Source organism: Scyliorhinus torazame, chromosome 13 (assembly GCF_047496885.1).
Source record: "Scyliorhinus torazame isolate Kashiwa2021f chromosome 13, sScyTor2.1, whole genome shotgun sequence".
NCBI classification, from domain to species: Eukaryota; Metazoa; Chordata; class Chondrichthyes; order Carcharhiniformes; family Scyliorhinidae; genus Scyliorhinus; species Scyliorhinus torazame.
Window position 1 is genome coordinate 201,134,037 of NC_092719.1, and position 16,360 is coordinate 201,150,396.

General features: G+C 52.9%; 1 protein-coding gene across 4 annotated transcripts in view; it reads left to right on the top strand.

The window, feature by feature from the left end:
• The first annotated feature begins 1,619 nt into the window (after nucleotides 1-1,619).
• Nucleotides 1,620-16,360, top strand: part of LOC140388534 (monocarboxylate transporter 5-like) — a 124,619-nt gene continuing 109,878 nt past the window's right edge. For all 4 annotated transcript variants that reach the window (XM_072472900.1, XM_072472903.1, XM_072472901.1 and 1 more), the window contains exon 1: nucleotides 1,620-1,860. In XM_072472900.1, coding sequence (XP_072329001.1) covers nucleotides 1,771-1,860 — 90 coding nt within the window. In that variant the 5' untranslated portion in view covers nucleotides 1,620-1,770. The remainder of the gene's footprint in view (nucleotides 1,861-16,360) is intronic.

Sequence of the window (16,360 nt, forward strand, 5' to 3'; positions counted from 1 at the left end):
GAGCTTCCACAGTTCTCTGGGGTATAAAATTGCAAAGATTCATAACCCTCTGAGTAAAGACATTTCTCCTCAGCTTGATCCTAAGTGGCATCCTCCTTATTTTGAAATTGTGCCCCTGGACCTAGACTCCCCAAACCAGGGAAACATCGTACCTGCAACTCCCCTGTCTATTCCTTTGAATATTTTGTAGGTTTCAATGAGATCACCACTCATCCTTCGAAACTCTAGAGAATACAGAACCAGTTTTCCAAATCTCTCCTCACAAGACAGTCCCACCGTCCCCAGAACAAGTCTGGTGAACCTTCGTTGCACTCTTTCAATGGCAATAATATCCTTTCTGAGGTAAGGGGACCAAATTGCAGACATAACCAAGCTTCTATACAATTGAAGCAAGACCTCACTGCCCCTGTACTCAAATTCTCTTGTGATAAAGGCCTTCTTAATAGCTTGCTGCAACTGCATGCCAGCCTTCAGTGACTTATGGAGAAGGACACCCATGTCCCTTTGTGCATCTACACTTTCTAATTTCCTACCATTTAGGAAATACTCCGAACATCTGTTCCTTCTACCAAAATGGAATATGTTCCAGCTGCCATGTTGTTGCCCGCTCACTAAGTCTGCCCAAATCCTCCTGTACCCACTTTATATCTTCCTCACAACACCCATTCCCACCTAGCTTTATATTGTCCACGAGCTTGGAAATATTACATTTAGTTCCCACATCTAAATCATTGATATATATTGTGTTCAGCTGGGGCCCAAGTACTGGTCCTTGCGTTACCCCACTAACCACAGCCTTTAGGGCAGCACGGTAGCATTGTGGCTAGCACAATTGCTTCACAGCTCCAGGTTCGATTCCGGCTTGGGTCACTGTCTGTGTGGAGTCTGCACATCCTCCCCGTGTGTGCGTGGGTTTCCTCCGGGTGCTCCGGTTTCCTCCCACAGTCCAAAGATGTGCAGGTTAGGTGGATTGGCCATGATAAATTGCCCTTAGTGTCCAAAATTGCCCTTAGTGTTGGGTGGGGTTACTGGGTTATGGGGATAGGGTGTAGCTGTTGACCTTGGGTAGGGTGCTCTTTCCAAGAGACGGTGCAGACTCAATGGGCCGAATGGCCTCCTTCTGCACTGTAAATTCTATGATAATCTATGCTATGCCAATTAGAATGACCCGCTTATTCCTACTCTCTGCTTTCTGCCAGTTAGCCAATCCTCAATCCATGACGGTATCAATCCACAACGTTGTCATTCTGCCTCTGACTGCCCTGCCACCACACTCGGCCACTGGTTGGCCACAGGCCCATACTTGCAGTGCACCATCTTTGTAGCCAATCGGAAAGTGAATGTACTCCATTGGAAGATTCCTAACCGTTAATTAAAGAATCTGTTCCTTCCAAATGTAACATTTTTTGATAACCAATGAAAAGAGTTCAGAATTTTAAAAAAAACTAAAATGGTTTTATTGCCCCCACGAATTGATTCCTGGGTTTGCTCCTGCGGTGTCCTGAAAATTAATCCTTTACTTCCTGAAAGATTGGCGATCCCACATTCCAACTAATGTCAGTTTCAGGAAACAGTGATCTCCACGTTGGTTTGGGGGCGGTCTTATCCAGCTCAGCCGCTAGGAGTGGGTTGTGCCAGTGTAACTAGGCAGAAGCTGAAAAGCCACACTTCTGAGAGACTAGAGAGGGACAGGAGGGAGTGTGTGAAACACAGAGAGAAAATTAATCGCCAACACAGAGAAACAACCGAAATAAAACAGCAAAGAACACGATGTCCGCTCCAAGAGGAGTCCAACATGGGAGAATGCAGGAGCCTCCTGAAGGAGGCTGGGGATGGGTCATCGTCTTCAATCTCTTTGCGGTAAGTGAAAAGTTTCACAGCGAGAGGATGGATTGCAACATGTACCTGTTGCAATATCAGGAATGTGTTACAAGGCAGCTGATTATACTGAGCCCTGTGTCAATGGATTGAACGATGTTGTGACAAGTTCTGAGTTTCTGCACTGAACCAAAATGTTTGTGTGAGTCTGTGTCTGGGGGAGGGGGGGGGGTGGGGTTGGAGGGATCTAAAGTTTTTACTGGGAGGGAGGGGTTCTGAGGCTCTCATTCCAGGCGGAGGGTCTGAGGGTCTCACTCCAAAATGAGGGTCTCACTCCGGGGGAAGTTCTGAGGGACTCGCGGGGGGGGGGGGGAAGGGAGGCGGGGTGGTTCTGAAGGTTTCACGCCAGGGCGAGAGTCAGAGGGCCTCATTCAGGAGGAGTGTCTGAGGATCTCACTCCGGGAGGATGGTCTGAGGGTCTCACTCCGGTGGAAGTTCTGAGGGACTCACTGGGGAGGGGGGTTCTGCGGGTTTCACGCCAGGGGGAGAGTCTGAGGGCCTCATTCAGGAGGAGGGTCTGAGGGTCTCACTCCAGGGGGAGGGTCTGAGGGTCACACTCCAGGGGAGGGTCTCACTCCAGGGGAGGGTCTGAGGGTCTCACTCCAGGGGAGGGTCTCGCTCGGGGGGAGGGTCTGAGGGTCACACTCCAGGGGAGGGTCTCACTCCAGGGGAGGGTCTGAGGGTCTCACTCCAGGGGAGGGTCTCGCTCCAGGGGAGGGTCTGAGGGTCTCACTCCAGGGGGAGGGTCTGAGGGTCACACTCCAGGGGAGGGTCTCACTCCAGGGGAGGGTCTGTGGGTCTCACTCTAGGGGAGGGTCTCGCTCCAGGGGAGGGTCTGAGGGTCTCACTCCAGGGGAGGGTCTCACTCAAGTGGAGGGTCTCGCTCCAGGGGAGGGTCTGAGGGTCTCACTCCAGGGGACGGTCTGAGGGTCTCACTCCAGGGGAGGGTCTAAGGGTCTCGCTCCAGGGGGAGGGTCTGAGGGTCACACTCCAGGGGAGGGTCTCACTCCAGGGGAGGGTCTGAGGGTCTCACTCCAGGGGAGGGTCTCGCTCCAGGGGAGGGTCTGAGGGTCTCACTCCAGGGGGAGGGTCTGAGGGTCACACTCCAGGGGAGGGTCTCACTCCAGGGGAGGGTCTGTGGGTCTCAATCCAGGGGATGGTCTCACTCCAGGGGAGGGTCTGAGGGTCTCACTCCAGGAGGAGGGTCTGAGGGTCTCACTCCAGAGGAGGGCCTGAGGGTCTCAGTTCGCAGGGCCTGATGGTCTCATTCCAGGGGAGGGTCTCACTCCAGGGGAGGGTCTCACTCCATGGGTGGGTCTTACTCCCGGGGTGGGTCTCACTCCAGGTAAGGGTCTCACTGCAGGGGAGGGTCTCGCTCCAGGAGAGGGTCTGAGGCTCTCACTCCAGGGGAGTGTCTGAGGGTCTCACTCCAGGAGAGGGTCTCGCTCCAGGGGATGGTCTCGCTCTAGGGGAGGGTCTGACTCCAGGGGGAGGATCGAAGGGTCTCAATCCAGGGGCTGTGTCTGAGGGTTGTACTCCAGGGGGAGGGTCCAAGGATCTCGCTCCATGGGGAGGGTCTGAGGGTCTCACTCCAGGGGAGGGTATTAGGGTCTCACTCCAGGGGACGGTATTAGGGTCTCACTCCAGGGGGAGGGTCTCACTCCAGGGGGAGGGTCTCACTCCAGGGGAGGGTCTGAGCATCTCACTCCAGGGGAGGGTCTCGCTCCAGGGTCTGAGGGTCTCGTTCCAGGGGAGGGTCTTGCTCCAGGGGGAGCATCTGAGGGTCTCACTCAAGGGGGAGGGTCTGAGGGTCTCACTCCAGGGGGAGGGGCCAAGGGTCTCGCTCCAGGGGGAGGGTCTGAGGGTCTCACTCCACGGGACGGTCTCACTCCAGGAGAGGGTTTTAGGGTCTCACTCCAGGGGAGGGTATTAGGGTCTCACTCCAGGGGAGGGTCTCACTCCAGGGGATGGTCTGAGGGTCTCACTCCAGGGGAGGGTCTTGCTCCAGGGGAGGGTCTGAGGGTCTCACTCCAGGTTAGGGTTTCGCTCCAGGGGAGGGTCTCACTCCAGGGGAGGGTCTGAGGGTCTCACTCCAGGGGGAGGGTCTGAGGGTCTCACTCCAGGAGGAGGGTCTGAGGGTCTCACTCCAGAGGAGGGTCTGAGTGTCTCAGTTCGGAGGGTCTGATGGTCTCATTCCAGGGGAGGGTCACACTCCAACGGGAGCATCTGAGGGTCTCACTCCAGGGGGAGGGTCTGAGGGTCTCACTCCAGAGGAGGGTCTGAGGGTCTCAGTTCAGAGGGTCTGATGGTCTCATTCCAGGGGAGGGTCTCACTCCAGCGGGAGCGTCTGAGGGTCTCACTCCAGGGGAGGGTCTCACTCCAGGGGAGCGTCTCACTCCCGGGGTGGGTCTCGCACCAGGGGAGGGTCTCACTGCAAGGGAGGGTGTCATTCCAGGAGAGGGTCTGAGGGTCTCACTCCAGGGGAGGGTCTGAGGGTCTCACTCCAGGGGAGGGTCTCGTTCCAGGGGATGGTCTCACTCCAGGGTGAGGGTCTCACTCCAGGGGGAGGGTCTAAGGGTCTCGATCCTGGGGGACGGTCTGAGGTTCTCACTCCAGGGGAGGGTCTCACTTCAGGGGAGGGCTTTAGGGTCTCACTCCAGGGGAGGGTCTCGCTCTTGGGGAGGGTCTTAGGGTCTCACTCCAGGGGGAGGGTCTCACTCCGGGGCAGGGTCTGAGGGTCTCACTCCATGGGAGGGTCTCGCTCCAAGGGAGGGTCTCGCTCCAGCGGAGGGTCTGAGGGTCTCACTCCAGGGGAGGTTCTCACTCCGAGGGAGGGTCTCGCTCCAGGGGAGGGTCTAAGGGTCTCACTCCAGGGGAGGGTCTCACTCCAGGGGAGGGACTGAGGGTCTCACTCCAGGAGAGGGTCTGAGGGTCTCACTCCAGGGGAGGGTCTCACTCCAGGGGAGGGTCTGAGGGTCTCACTCCAGGGGAGGGACAGAGGGCCTCACTCCAGGGGAGGGCCTCACTCCAGGGGAGGGACTGAGGGTCTCACTCCAGGGGAGGGACTGAGGGTCTCACTCCAGGGGAGAGACTGAGGGTCTCACTCCAGGGGAGGGCCTCACTCCAGGGGAGGGACTGAGGGTCTCACTCCAGGGGAGGGACTGAGGGTCTCACTCCAGGGGAGAGACTGAGGGTCTCACTCCAGGGGAGAGACTGAGGGTCTCACTCCAGGGGAGGGTCTCACTCCAGGGGAGGGACTGAGGGCCTCACTCCAGGGGAGGGTCTCACTCCAGGGGAGGGTCTCACTCCAGGGGAGGGATTGAGGGCCTCACTCCAGGGGAGGGCCTCACTCCAGGGGAGGATCTCACTCCAGGGGAGGGTCTCACTCCAGGGGAGAGGGTCTCACTCCGGGGCAGGGTCTGAGGGTCTCACTCCACGGGAGGGTCTCGCTCCAAGGGAGGGTCTCGCTCCAGGGGAGGGACTGAGGGTCTCACTCCAGGGGAGAGACTGAGGGTCTCACTCCAGGGGAGGGTCTCACTCCAGGGGAGGGTCTCACTCCAGGGGAGAGGGTCTCACTCCGGGGCAGGGTCTGAGGGTCTCACTCCACGGGAGGGTCTCGCTCCAAGGGAGGGACTGAGGGTCTCACTCCAGGGGAGAGACTGAGGGTCTCACTCCAGGGGAGGGTCTCACTCCAGGGGAGGGTCTCACTCCAGGGGAGAGGGTCTCACTCCGGGGCAGGGTCTGAGGGTCTCACTCCACGGGAGGGTCTCGCTCCAGGGGAGGGACTGAGGGTCTCACTCCAGGGGAGAGACTGAGGGTCTCACTCCAGGGGAGGGTCTCACTCCAGGGGAGGGACTGAGGGCCTCACTCCACGGGAGGGTCTCGCTCCAAGGGAGGGTCTCGCTCCAGCGGAGGGTCTGAGGGTCTCACTCCAGGGGAGGTTCTCACTCCAAGGGGAGTCACACTTGCTTTTGGGAGGAGGCAGTGTGCTTGGATTATGAGGGGCGGTGTTTGCGAGTCGCTGGTTTTCAACATTAAACAAAAGTGAAAGTCTGCAATAAGGACGTTTTCGCGTGTTCGGGTCACATTCAAAAAGTCCGAGCTGAAAATGAATGTTCAAGTGTTCCGGTGTCGAGCTGTTTCTGAGTTTGTCGCAAGTCTGATATTGAATGAAGTCACGTGAAGAGAGGCAGAGTATATAGAATAATAAAAAGAATTACAACGCTGCACCTCAGTTCTTTCAGCATTACACTTTGTGAAGATTGTTAGAAGCGATTTTCTTTTTCATATGCTCTCTGATGTGTAGCTAAAATTGGCGTGAGCACACTTAATGTCTCTTGATCATTAAGTTGTCTGCAAGGTGGGTGGCCTACTTCTGGCGATTGTTTTGCGGCTGGGTGGACATTGACAGTGAACTGCCCCATAGTCCCCGTGCTCCAGTCCTGCTTAAACCATCGGCATCTTATTCACCAGGAAGGGGTCAGGGGCTGTGGGAAGCTGGGAATATCATCCAGTGGTTTCAGCCCCGCGGTAGTCGTGGCCATTCCAATGATAGCACCTCTGGAGGGTGAGGACGAGCTGCTATGCCTGACCCTCCCCTGGAGCGAGACCCTCAGACCCTCCCCCAGAGTGAGACCCTTCCCTGAAGTGAGACCCTAAGACCCTCCCCTGGAGTGAGACTCTCCTCTGGAGTGAGACCCTCAGACCCTCCCCATGGAGCAAGACCCTCCCCTGGAGTGAGACCCTCCAGTTAGACACCCCTCCCAGAGAAGGAAATGTGCCAATGAGTGTTTGGCTGATGTGCCTGTGGTAGTATGTTGGGGGTCATGTGGGACTGGAAGCCCTAATGTCATTGGCTGACAGATCCCGGGTCCTGGTTGGCCGTTGACCTCAAGCTCCGCCCTGAAGGCGAAGTATAAGAAGCCGGTGTCTTCCCCCGCAGGCCAGTTTACTATCGGGCTGCTGGGGAACAGACACGCTTAATAAAGCCTCATCGACTTCACTCTATTCGTCTCACGGAGTCTTTGTGCGCTACAGTGCCTGCCATAGTTGAATAGCTGGCAGTGCATGCAAATGGAGAGATTTAGTTGTGAGGCTTGCAACAGTGTTAAGCATTGATTTGAGGCTACGCATGTTAGCTATGAGTTTGTGCTTGGTGCTTGATGAGTGATAGATGGGAGCTGGTTTTGCTCTGTTGGCTGGTTTGTGATGCGGAGCGGGACATATAGTGCCGGTTCAATTCCTGTACTGGCTGAAGTTATTCATGAAGGTAAAAGCGAATTACTGCGGATGCTGGAATCTGAAACAAGAAGAGAAAATGCTGGACAATCTCAGCAGCTCTGACAGCATCTGTGGAGAGAGAATGGAGCTAACGTTTTGAGTCTGGATGACTCTGTCAAAGCTGGAGAGAACTGGATGTAGGGTCAGATTTATACTGTTGTGGGGAGCAGCGTGAAGTAGTGCGGCTGGATTCATGGCCTTCTCAACTTTGCTCCTTGCCTGAGGTGTGGTGATCCTCAGGTTAAATCACCAACAGTCAGCTCTCCCCCCTCAAAGGGGAAAGTAGTCTGTGGTCATCTGGGACTATGGCGACTTTATCTTTACTTTACCTGACTGGTGAGTATTGGGATTCGGGTGCGTTCAGCAGTCCGGGTGGCTGGAGGTGTAGTTGTTGGGATAGGGCATTCGAGGTTACATTCATTGATCTTGACCTCTCATGTGAGGTCACAAAATTCCTTTCTAAACTGCATCCAGTTCTTCCAGGCTACAACGCTGGCATTGACAGCGATTCACTATCTGCTCCCACAGCTTTCTCAGTGCCTGTCTGGGGGGCCTGTTGCCCCTTGCGGGGAAGACAGCCTGCTTCTCTCTTCCTGTCCAGCTCCTGCAGCAAGACTTCCAGTCCTGCTTCTGAGAATTCTGGACCCTTTGTGGCTATTTTCGCACCTCTTCCTGCTCAGAATCTATTCTTCAGCTGTTTTCAGGCATTTGTTGCAGCCACAATGCACCTTTCCCTTTAAGAGAGGCAGACTGCCTTTAAGTAGTCTTTAAATGCAGCTGGCAGGAGGCGTTGTGGTGCAGTGGGCAGCGTTCCTGGCTGAGCCAGAAGATCCGGGTTCGAGTCCCGCCCAGGCTTTGATGGCCATGGATGGCGTGGTCAAACCACTCAGTATACCTATCGAAAGTGCTACAAGCTGGGGATTCTAGACATCCAGTACTGCGTGATAGCTGCAGTCTCTCCAAGTTAAAAGACTCCCGGCACAAGCTCTTGCCATGTACCCCCCTCACTTTGAGGAACCGGTGATGAACTGCTGTCAGCCTTATATGAACTTGGCACCCTGCTGATGTATGCAATCCTTCAGCAGTATTGGTTAGTCCTGGGTTGCACACTGGCACTATATAAAATAGCAGGCAGCATGAATGAATTATCCATCCCCTGGACACATTTTTAAGCTTTGTCCAGATTGTCCTTCAGTGTGTGGTTCACCTGCAGCCTCTGATGATCCATACAAGGTGCACAGTTGGCCCCAGGCCTGGTGTCTGGAGTTGCTCCAGGTTACAAGACATGAGAAGCCACTTTATAAATTCACATAGATAAAAGCAAATTACTGCGGATGCTGGAATCTGAAACAAACAGAAAATGCTGGACAATCTCAGCAGATCTGTGGGCAGATAACGGAGCTAACGTTTCGAGTCTGGATGACTCTTCGTCTGAGCTGGAGAGAACTGGAAATAGAATGAGATTTAGGCTGTTGTGGGGGGGGGGGGGGTGGAGCAATGAGGGCTGGATAGAGGGCCAGACATAGGTGGAGGCTGAGGAGAGATTGACAAAGATGTCGTGGCCAAAAAGACAAAAGGAATGCAGGGCAGCACCGTAGCATTGTGGATAGCACAATTGCTTCACAGCTCCAGGGTCCCAGGTTCGATTCCGGCTTGGGTCACTGCGGAGTCAGCACATCCTCCCCATGTGTGCATGGGTTTCCTCCGGGTGCTCCAGTTTCCTCCCACAGTCCAAAGGTGTGCAGGAGAGGTGGATTGGCCATGATAAATTGCCCTTAGTGTCCAAAAGTGCCCTTAGTGTTGGGTGGGGTTACTGGGTTATGGGAATAGGGTGTAGGTGTTGACCTTGGGTTGGGTGCTCTTTCCAAGAGCCGGTGCAGACTCGATGGGCCGAATGGCCTCCTTCTGCACTGTAAATTCTATGATAAAAAATAAATAAATCTATGATAAATAGTGGTGATCATGACTAAGAAGGGTGCTGACGATGGTTCATTACTACAGGAAGTAGTTGATGCTAAAACTTTAAATATATTCAAGAGGCGGCTGGATATAGCACTTGGGGAGAATGGGATCAAAGGCTATGGGGAGAAAGCAGGATTAGGCTGTTGGGTTGGATGATCAGCCATGATCGTGATGGGTGGCGGAGCAGGCTCGAAGGGCCAAAAGGCCTCCTCCTTCTCCTATCTTCTGTGTATCTGTGTATTAAAAGATCAGAATGTGTTAATGGCAGAACAAAGGCGAGCAGTGTGTCAAAGAACAACTAGGAACAGGGAACAGATGACCATAGTGGGGTGTGGGGTGGGGAGGGAGGGGGACGGTGGTGAGGGAAAAACAGAAGGATGAAAGAAATGAAAATAAATTGATAGAAATAAAAATGGGGTGTAGGTGGAGGAGAGAGTTCACAGTCTCAGGTTGCTGAACTCCATGTTACGTCCGGAAGGCTGTCACGTGCCTAATCGGAAGGGGAGGTGCTGTTCCTCCAATTTGTGCTAAGCTTCACTGGAACATTGCAGCAGGCCAAGGACGGACATGTGGACGTGAGAGAAGGACGGTGAGATAAATAGCGACAGGAAGATCTGGGTCCTGCTTGTGGACGGACCAAAGATATTCTGCAAAGCGATCACCCAGCTTGTGTTTAGCCTCTTCAATGTAGAGGAGACTGTATTGGGAGCGGCAAATGCAAATAATTCACGTTTCGGTTTTTTTTGCAACTGTACTTTTTGATTTCTTGACGGTGCATTGTTGCTGAAGATTGATCATGCATCTAATCTATGACATATCTGGTCAAGGTGTACTTGATGCTGACAATGTGTATAAAGTAGAAAAGCATTCATTCCCAAGTACTCTATTCCTCAGTAGGATGGGTACATTTTGTTCTTGAGCAACTTAAGCTTTGTGCAAAAGAAACTACAGACCACAAGATGCAAGGATAGTAATCAATTGTATCCTTTTTAATTGCTTAGATAGCCCCAATGGTAACCAATTCAGACACAATGTGTTGGTAGGCTTCCACCTTTACTTAAATTCCAATGATTTTATACCCTGTGTGTTTATAAGCTCGACCTTAGCTATGTAATATTTTGTGATTCACTCCAGCTACATCACAATGGGCTCGGTGGAGAACTTCATTGCAGTGTTAATGTAAGCCTACTTGTGACAATAAAGAATATTATTAGAAGGGCAGCACGGCGGTGCCGGGGTCCCAGGTTCGATCCCAGCTCTGGGTCATTGTCTGTGTGGAGTTTGCACATTCTCCCTGTGTTTACAAAGGATTCACCCCCACAATCCAAAGATGTGCAGAGTAGGTGGATTGGCCTTGCTAAATTGCCCGTTAATTGGAAGAAAATGAATTGGGTACTCTAAATTTATATTCAAAAAATATTATATATGAGTGGGGGTAAGAAATAACAAGGGCAATAAGACGCTTGTGGGAGTAGCCTATAGGCCCCCTTAAAGTAGCTATACTGTAGGACGGAGAATAAATCAAGAGATAATAAAGGCCAGTAAAACAGGCAGTATATTAATCATGGGTGACTTTACTGTTCATGTGGATTGGAAAAATCAAATTGGCAGAGGTAGCGTTGAGGGAGAATTCATCGAGTGTATTCAGGGCAGTTTCCAAGAACACTATGGAGCCAACCAGAGATCAGGCTATTTTGGATCTGGTAATGTGTAATGAGGCAGGTTTAGTAAACAATCGCAGAATAAAACATCCTCTAGGAAACAGTGACCATAACATGTTAGAATTTAGCATTCCATTTGAGAGTGAGAAACTTGGGTCAGAAGCAATTGTGCTAAACTTAAGAGTAATTACAAAGGAATGAGGGCAGAGTTGGTTGGAGCTGACTGGGAAAGGAATTTAGCAGAAAAAAACGGTTGATCAATAACAAACATTTATGAAAATAGTTCATGACTCACAACAAAGATATACTCCAGCAAGGAAGAAGGATTCTTGGAAGGGGATAAATCAACCATGGTTAACCAAGGAAGTCAAAGATAGTAGTAAACTGAAAGAAAAAATATACAATGTGGCAAAGATTAGTGGTAAACCAGAGGATTGGGAAAGTTTTAAAAACCAACAAAAGATGATCGAAAAAATGATAATGAGGGAGAAAGTAAATTAGCAAGTAATATAAAAATGGACAGCAAGAGCTTCTCTAAGTATATAAAAAGGAAGAGAGAGGCCAAAGTGAACATAGGTTTCATAGAGAACGATTCTGGGGAAATAACAATCGGGAAGGAGTTAAATAAACACTTTGCATCAGTCTTCACAGTGGAAGAATTGAAGAGCAATCCAAAAATACTAAATCATCAAGGAGCAAAAGGTGGGGAGGAAATAAATAAACTAACTATCATGAGGGAAAAAGTATCAGGGAAACTAATGGGGTTAAAGGCCAACAGGTGCCTTGCGCCTGATGGGTTGCATCCTAAGATATAGGAAGTAGCTCTGTAGTTAGTGGATGCACTGGTACTGATCTTCCAAGAATCCTTAAATTCTGGAAAGTCCCAGAGGATTGGAAAACTGCCAATATAACACCCTTATTCAGAAAGTGAGGGAGACAAAACAGGTAACTATACGCCAGTTAGCTTAACATCTGTCATTGGGAAAATGTTAGAGTAAAGGATGTAACAGCAGAGCATTTAGAAATACACAGTATAATCAAGCAGAGTCGACATGGTTTCTTTTTTCCCCCCCCAGAAACTTAGAGTACCCAATTCATTTTTTCCAATTAAGGGGCAATTTAGAGTGGCCAATCCACCTACCCTGTACATCTTTGGGTTGTGGGGGCGAAACCCACGCAAACACAGGGAGAATGTGCAAACTCCACACGGGCAGTGACCCAGAGCCGGGATCGAACCTGGGACCGTGGCACCGTGAGGCAGAAATGCTAACCACTACGCCACCGTGCTGCCCTGTCAGCATGGTTTCTTGAAGGGAAATCATGACTGACAAATTTATTAGAATTCTTTGAGATGGCAATGAACAGGGTAGATAAAGGGGAACCGGTAGATGTAATATACTTGGATTTCCAAAAAGTGATAAAGTACCGTAAAAAGGCTACTTAATAAGAGCCCATGGTGTAGGTAGTGTATTAGCAGGAACAGAAGATTGACTAACTGATAGAAGACAGTGAGTAGGGATGAGAGGTGCATTTTCAGAATGGCAACCTGTAACTAGTGGAATGCCATAGTGATCGGTGCTGGGACCACAGTTATTTTCAATAAGGGAAGATAAAGTACTGTTGCCAAGTTTGCGGATGACACAAAAATAGGGAAGGCAAGTAGTGAGGGTGACACAAAAGAGCCTAGGGAGAAATATAGACAGGTTAAGTGAGTGGCAAAAACTTGGCAGATGGAATATAACGTAGGAAAATGTAAAATTATGTATTTTGATAGGAAGAATAAAGGAGCTGAACATTATTTAAATGAACGAAGACTGAGAAAATTGCAGAACAGAGGGATTTGGGGGTTCTTGTGCATAACTCCCAAAAAGCTAGCATGCAAGTTCAGCAGGTAACAGGGAAGGCAAATGGAATGGTGGCCTTTATTTCCAAGGGCATGGAATATAAAACTATGCAAGGCACTCGTTGGATCACAACTGGAACACTATGAATTGTTTTGGTCTATTTACCTGAGGAACTATGGCTTTGGAGGCATTCCAGAGAAGGTTCAGTAGGTTGATTCTGGATATGGAGGGATTTTCTTATGAGGTGACGTTGAGTAGGTTGGGCTTGTACCCATCAGAGTTTAGAAGAATGAGAGGCGATCTTAATGAGACATATCAGATTCTCAGGTAGCCTTGACAGGGTCGATGTTGAGAGGATGTTTCCTCTTGTGGGAGAGTCGAGGACCAGAGGGCATCATCTCAGAGTAGGCGGTCACCTATTTAAGACCGAGTTTCTTCTCTCAGAGGGGAGCGAATCTGTGGACTTGTTTACCGCAGAGAGCTGTAGAGACTGGGAGTGGGATTCTCTCTCTGCCAAAGCCAGAATCGCAAAATACGATTGGGCAGAGAATTGGTTCCGACGCCGAAATCGCAGCAGGTGCTGATTTCGTGGCAATTCACAATTCTCTGTCATCTTGACAGTGGCATCAATGTGTTCCAGACGCATGTATAATAACCACAGTTTGCATATCATTAGGGGGCCCGGCCTGGTATTCTCCAGGGCCTCCGCGATTCACTGCCTCTGATGAGTCGAATTCATGACGGCAGAGTTCACTTGTGGTTTTAAAAATCATGAAACAGACGTCATGGCTGATCAGGAGAGAGAGGAGATAGGACACGGAGAGACATGACTGTGGGCGGCCGGTCCTGACAATGGCTGGGCTGACTTGGGGTGGGGAACCATGAGGGGGAGGGTTGGGTGGGGAATGACGAGGGAAAGGGCCGTGTGGCCAGGGTGACCCCTCCCCATGGGACTGGGATGGTGCCCAGACAGACCGCAGTTGCTGCGCACTCCACTGACCACCCACCTTGGCCCCTGGTTCTGCAGAGTGACACTGGCATTTGGGTGCCCCCCATCCCCGTACCCCACCCCCATCCTACCACCCTCCTGCACCCTACCCTCCGCCCCCACCTCACCACCCCCACATCCCAGCCCCCACCCCCGGCTGCCGCCTGCCAACGGGGCATCACGCGGTCCACCCAAGGACATAGCCCACAGTATCCCCTACAGGGGGGCACCTGATGGACCGTTGACTGTACTGTTGGCAAGGGCAGTGCGAGCCGATGGTACCCCTGGCAGCAGGGACAGGTGGCAGGGCTAGTGTCCCCACTGGGCCGGGCATTGATGAGGTCAGGGGTGCGGGGGAATGGGGGAGGGGGAAATGCAGGGGCAGGGTCCGCAGCGCCAACTGTGGATACCATGTAGCCCGGTGGGCCTGCTTGGGCATGGGGGTATGCACCATGCTAACATATCGGCCTTTCACCCCCTGCAGACAATGGATATTGGAATTCAACCAGCAATGGGTGGCCTTCTTCCTAGTCGCCGCAGCCCTGGGGGATGCCCTGCTGCTGTACGAGCTGGAGCTGCTCGGGGAGGAGAACGTTGCAGCAGCGGAGCGTGCAGCAGCGGAGCGTGCAGCAGTAGGACAGGGGACAGCCATCCAGGTTGGAGAGGGAGTCGTCCAACAGGCCAAGCAGGAGGAGGCGCCACATGAGGCCTCGTGTACTGGCAGCGTCTGTCATTTGAGGAGCTGCTGGAACGGGCATGCCGTCAGAGACTCTGGCTGAGCAGAGAGACAGTGCGACATATCTGCCAGATCATGGCACACCTGGCACCGCGGGGGTATGGGGGAGGACACCCGCTCCCGGTGGCCGTCAAGGTTACAGTCGTCCTGAACCTTTACGCCATGGGGTACTTCCAGGCGCCGAGTGGGACCCGTCCGGAATCTCACAGAGCTTGGTGCACAGGTGCATCCGCTCTGTCATGGAGGCCCTATATGCCCGGTCGACACACAACGCCTATTTCAATGTGGACCGGACAGCAACATTTGCTGCAATCTACGAGATGGCCGGGGTCCAGGGGCAGATCAATGGTATGCATGTCCCCCTACGATCACCTGGATATGAAAGGCCGAAAGGGGTTCCACTTGATGAAGGTGCAACTGGCATGTGACCATCAGCTGTGCATCATCCACCTCTGCGCCCGATACACGGGCAGTGTGCATGACGATTTCATCCTGGCACACTTGACATTCCTGACATGTTTGAGATGCTCCCCCTCCTCCCGGTTGGGGGGGGGGGGTTGGCTCCTGGGCGACAGGGGTTACCCACTGCGCACGCGGTTGATGATGTCTATCTGGAGGCCACAGACTGACGGCGAGATCCGCTAAAACAACGCCCGCCCATGCAGCAACCATGGGTGTGATCGAGCGGTGCTTTGGTATCCTCAAAATGCGGTTCAGATGACGGGACCGCTTTGGAGGGACCTTCCAGTATGGCGCTGAGATGAACACCCTCACCGTGGTGGCCTGCTGCGTCTCCACAACATCGTGCAACAGAGGAGGAGCATGAATGTCAGGCCTTTGTCCGACGAGGAGGATGCGGGAGGGCAAGGAGGGGCAGGACATGGGCTCCACTGCTCTGCATTGTTTGATGATGTCTGACTCTTGCCCACTAGCACTTTCCACAATTCACTTGGGTGATCCCTGCATGAGAGCTGGCCATTCCATCACACGGTCCCATCGAATCTCTAGGTTGGTGGTGATGGGGAAGCTCAGGGGTGGGGGGTGGGAAGCACAGCCCACCCACAATGTCGACCCATTCCCCCCACCTCCTCCCCGCGCTCCCTCTCTGGTCCGCCCAGACCAGTCTGCCCCTCACAGCCATCAGACAGAGCAGGGAGGCAGGTTCTACCAGTGTTAACAGGTGTTTAATGTGCACAAATATGTAACGGTTTATGCCCTAGCCCCTATAACTAAACTGTGCCCTGCATCCGTGACAATTTAACTGGTGTCCAACGTTCTGGCCTTACGGGCCCTAACGCTACATCTAGGTGGGCCCCCAGGTAGTACATCAGGAGTGGAGGTGGCCTGCTGTGATTCCCGCCCTGTGACCTGGTCTCCGTTGGTGGTTGTCTTCTGGGGCGACCAGGCCTGGAGGTCCTGGCTGCTGCTCAGAGTCCAGGTGGCATGGTGCCACCTTGTTCTGCCCGCTGCCCACCAGTTGCACCAGGAACAAGAGGGGGGGTGTCCAAGGTGCGGCGGTGTTCTGGCACTTCCCCTGCGGGTGTCACCGGCAGGGGACCCATCACCTCCTCCTCCCTCCGAGTGCCCGGTGGTCTCCAGCCACTCCATGGGATGGGGTGCGGGGGGTAGATATCCCCTGAGGCTCCCCCATCACCTGGCGCTGCCAGTCCTGGAGGCCCGCTCTGGTCTCAACCAACATCTGCATGATCACGGCAATGGAGTACAGGGAGTGGACCATCAGTGCCTGGGACTGTGCCACATCACCAATCGACTGTGCCACACCTTCTGGGTCTGTGTCACATCAGTCAGTGACTGCGCCATCTCCCTCTGGGACTGAACCACCTCCCTCTGTGTCCGTGCCATGTCAGACAGCACTTGGGCATTGCCACCGTCATTCCCAGCCAGAGCCTGCTGTGACTGGGCCACGCTCAGGAGCGCCGCTGCAATGTCCAAGTAGCTCTCACATGGTTGTCTGTGAGGCGACAGCCCTGTCCTGGGCCTCAGCCACCGC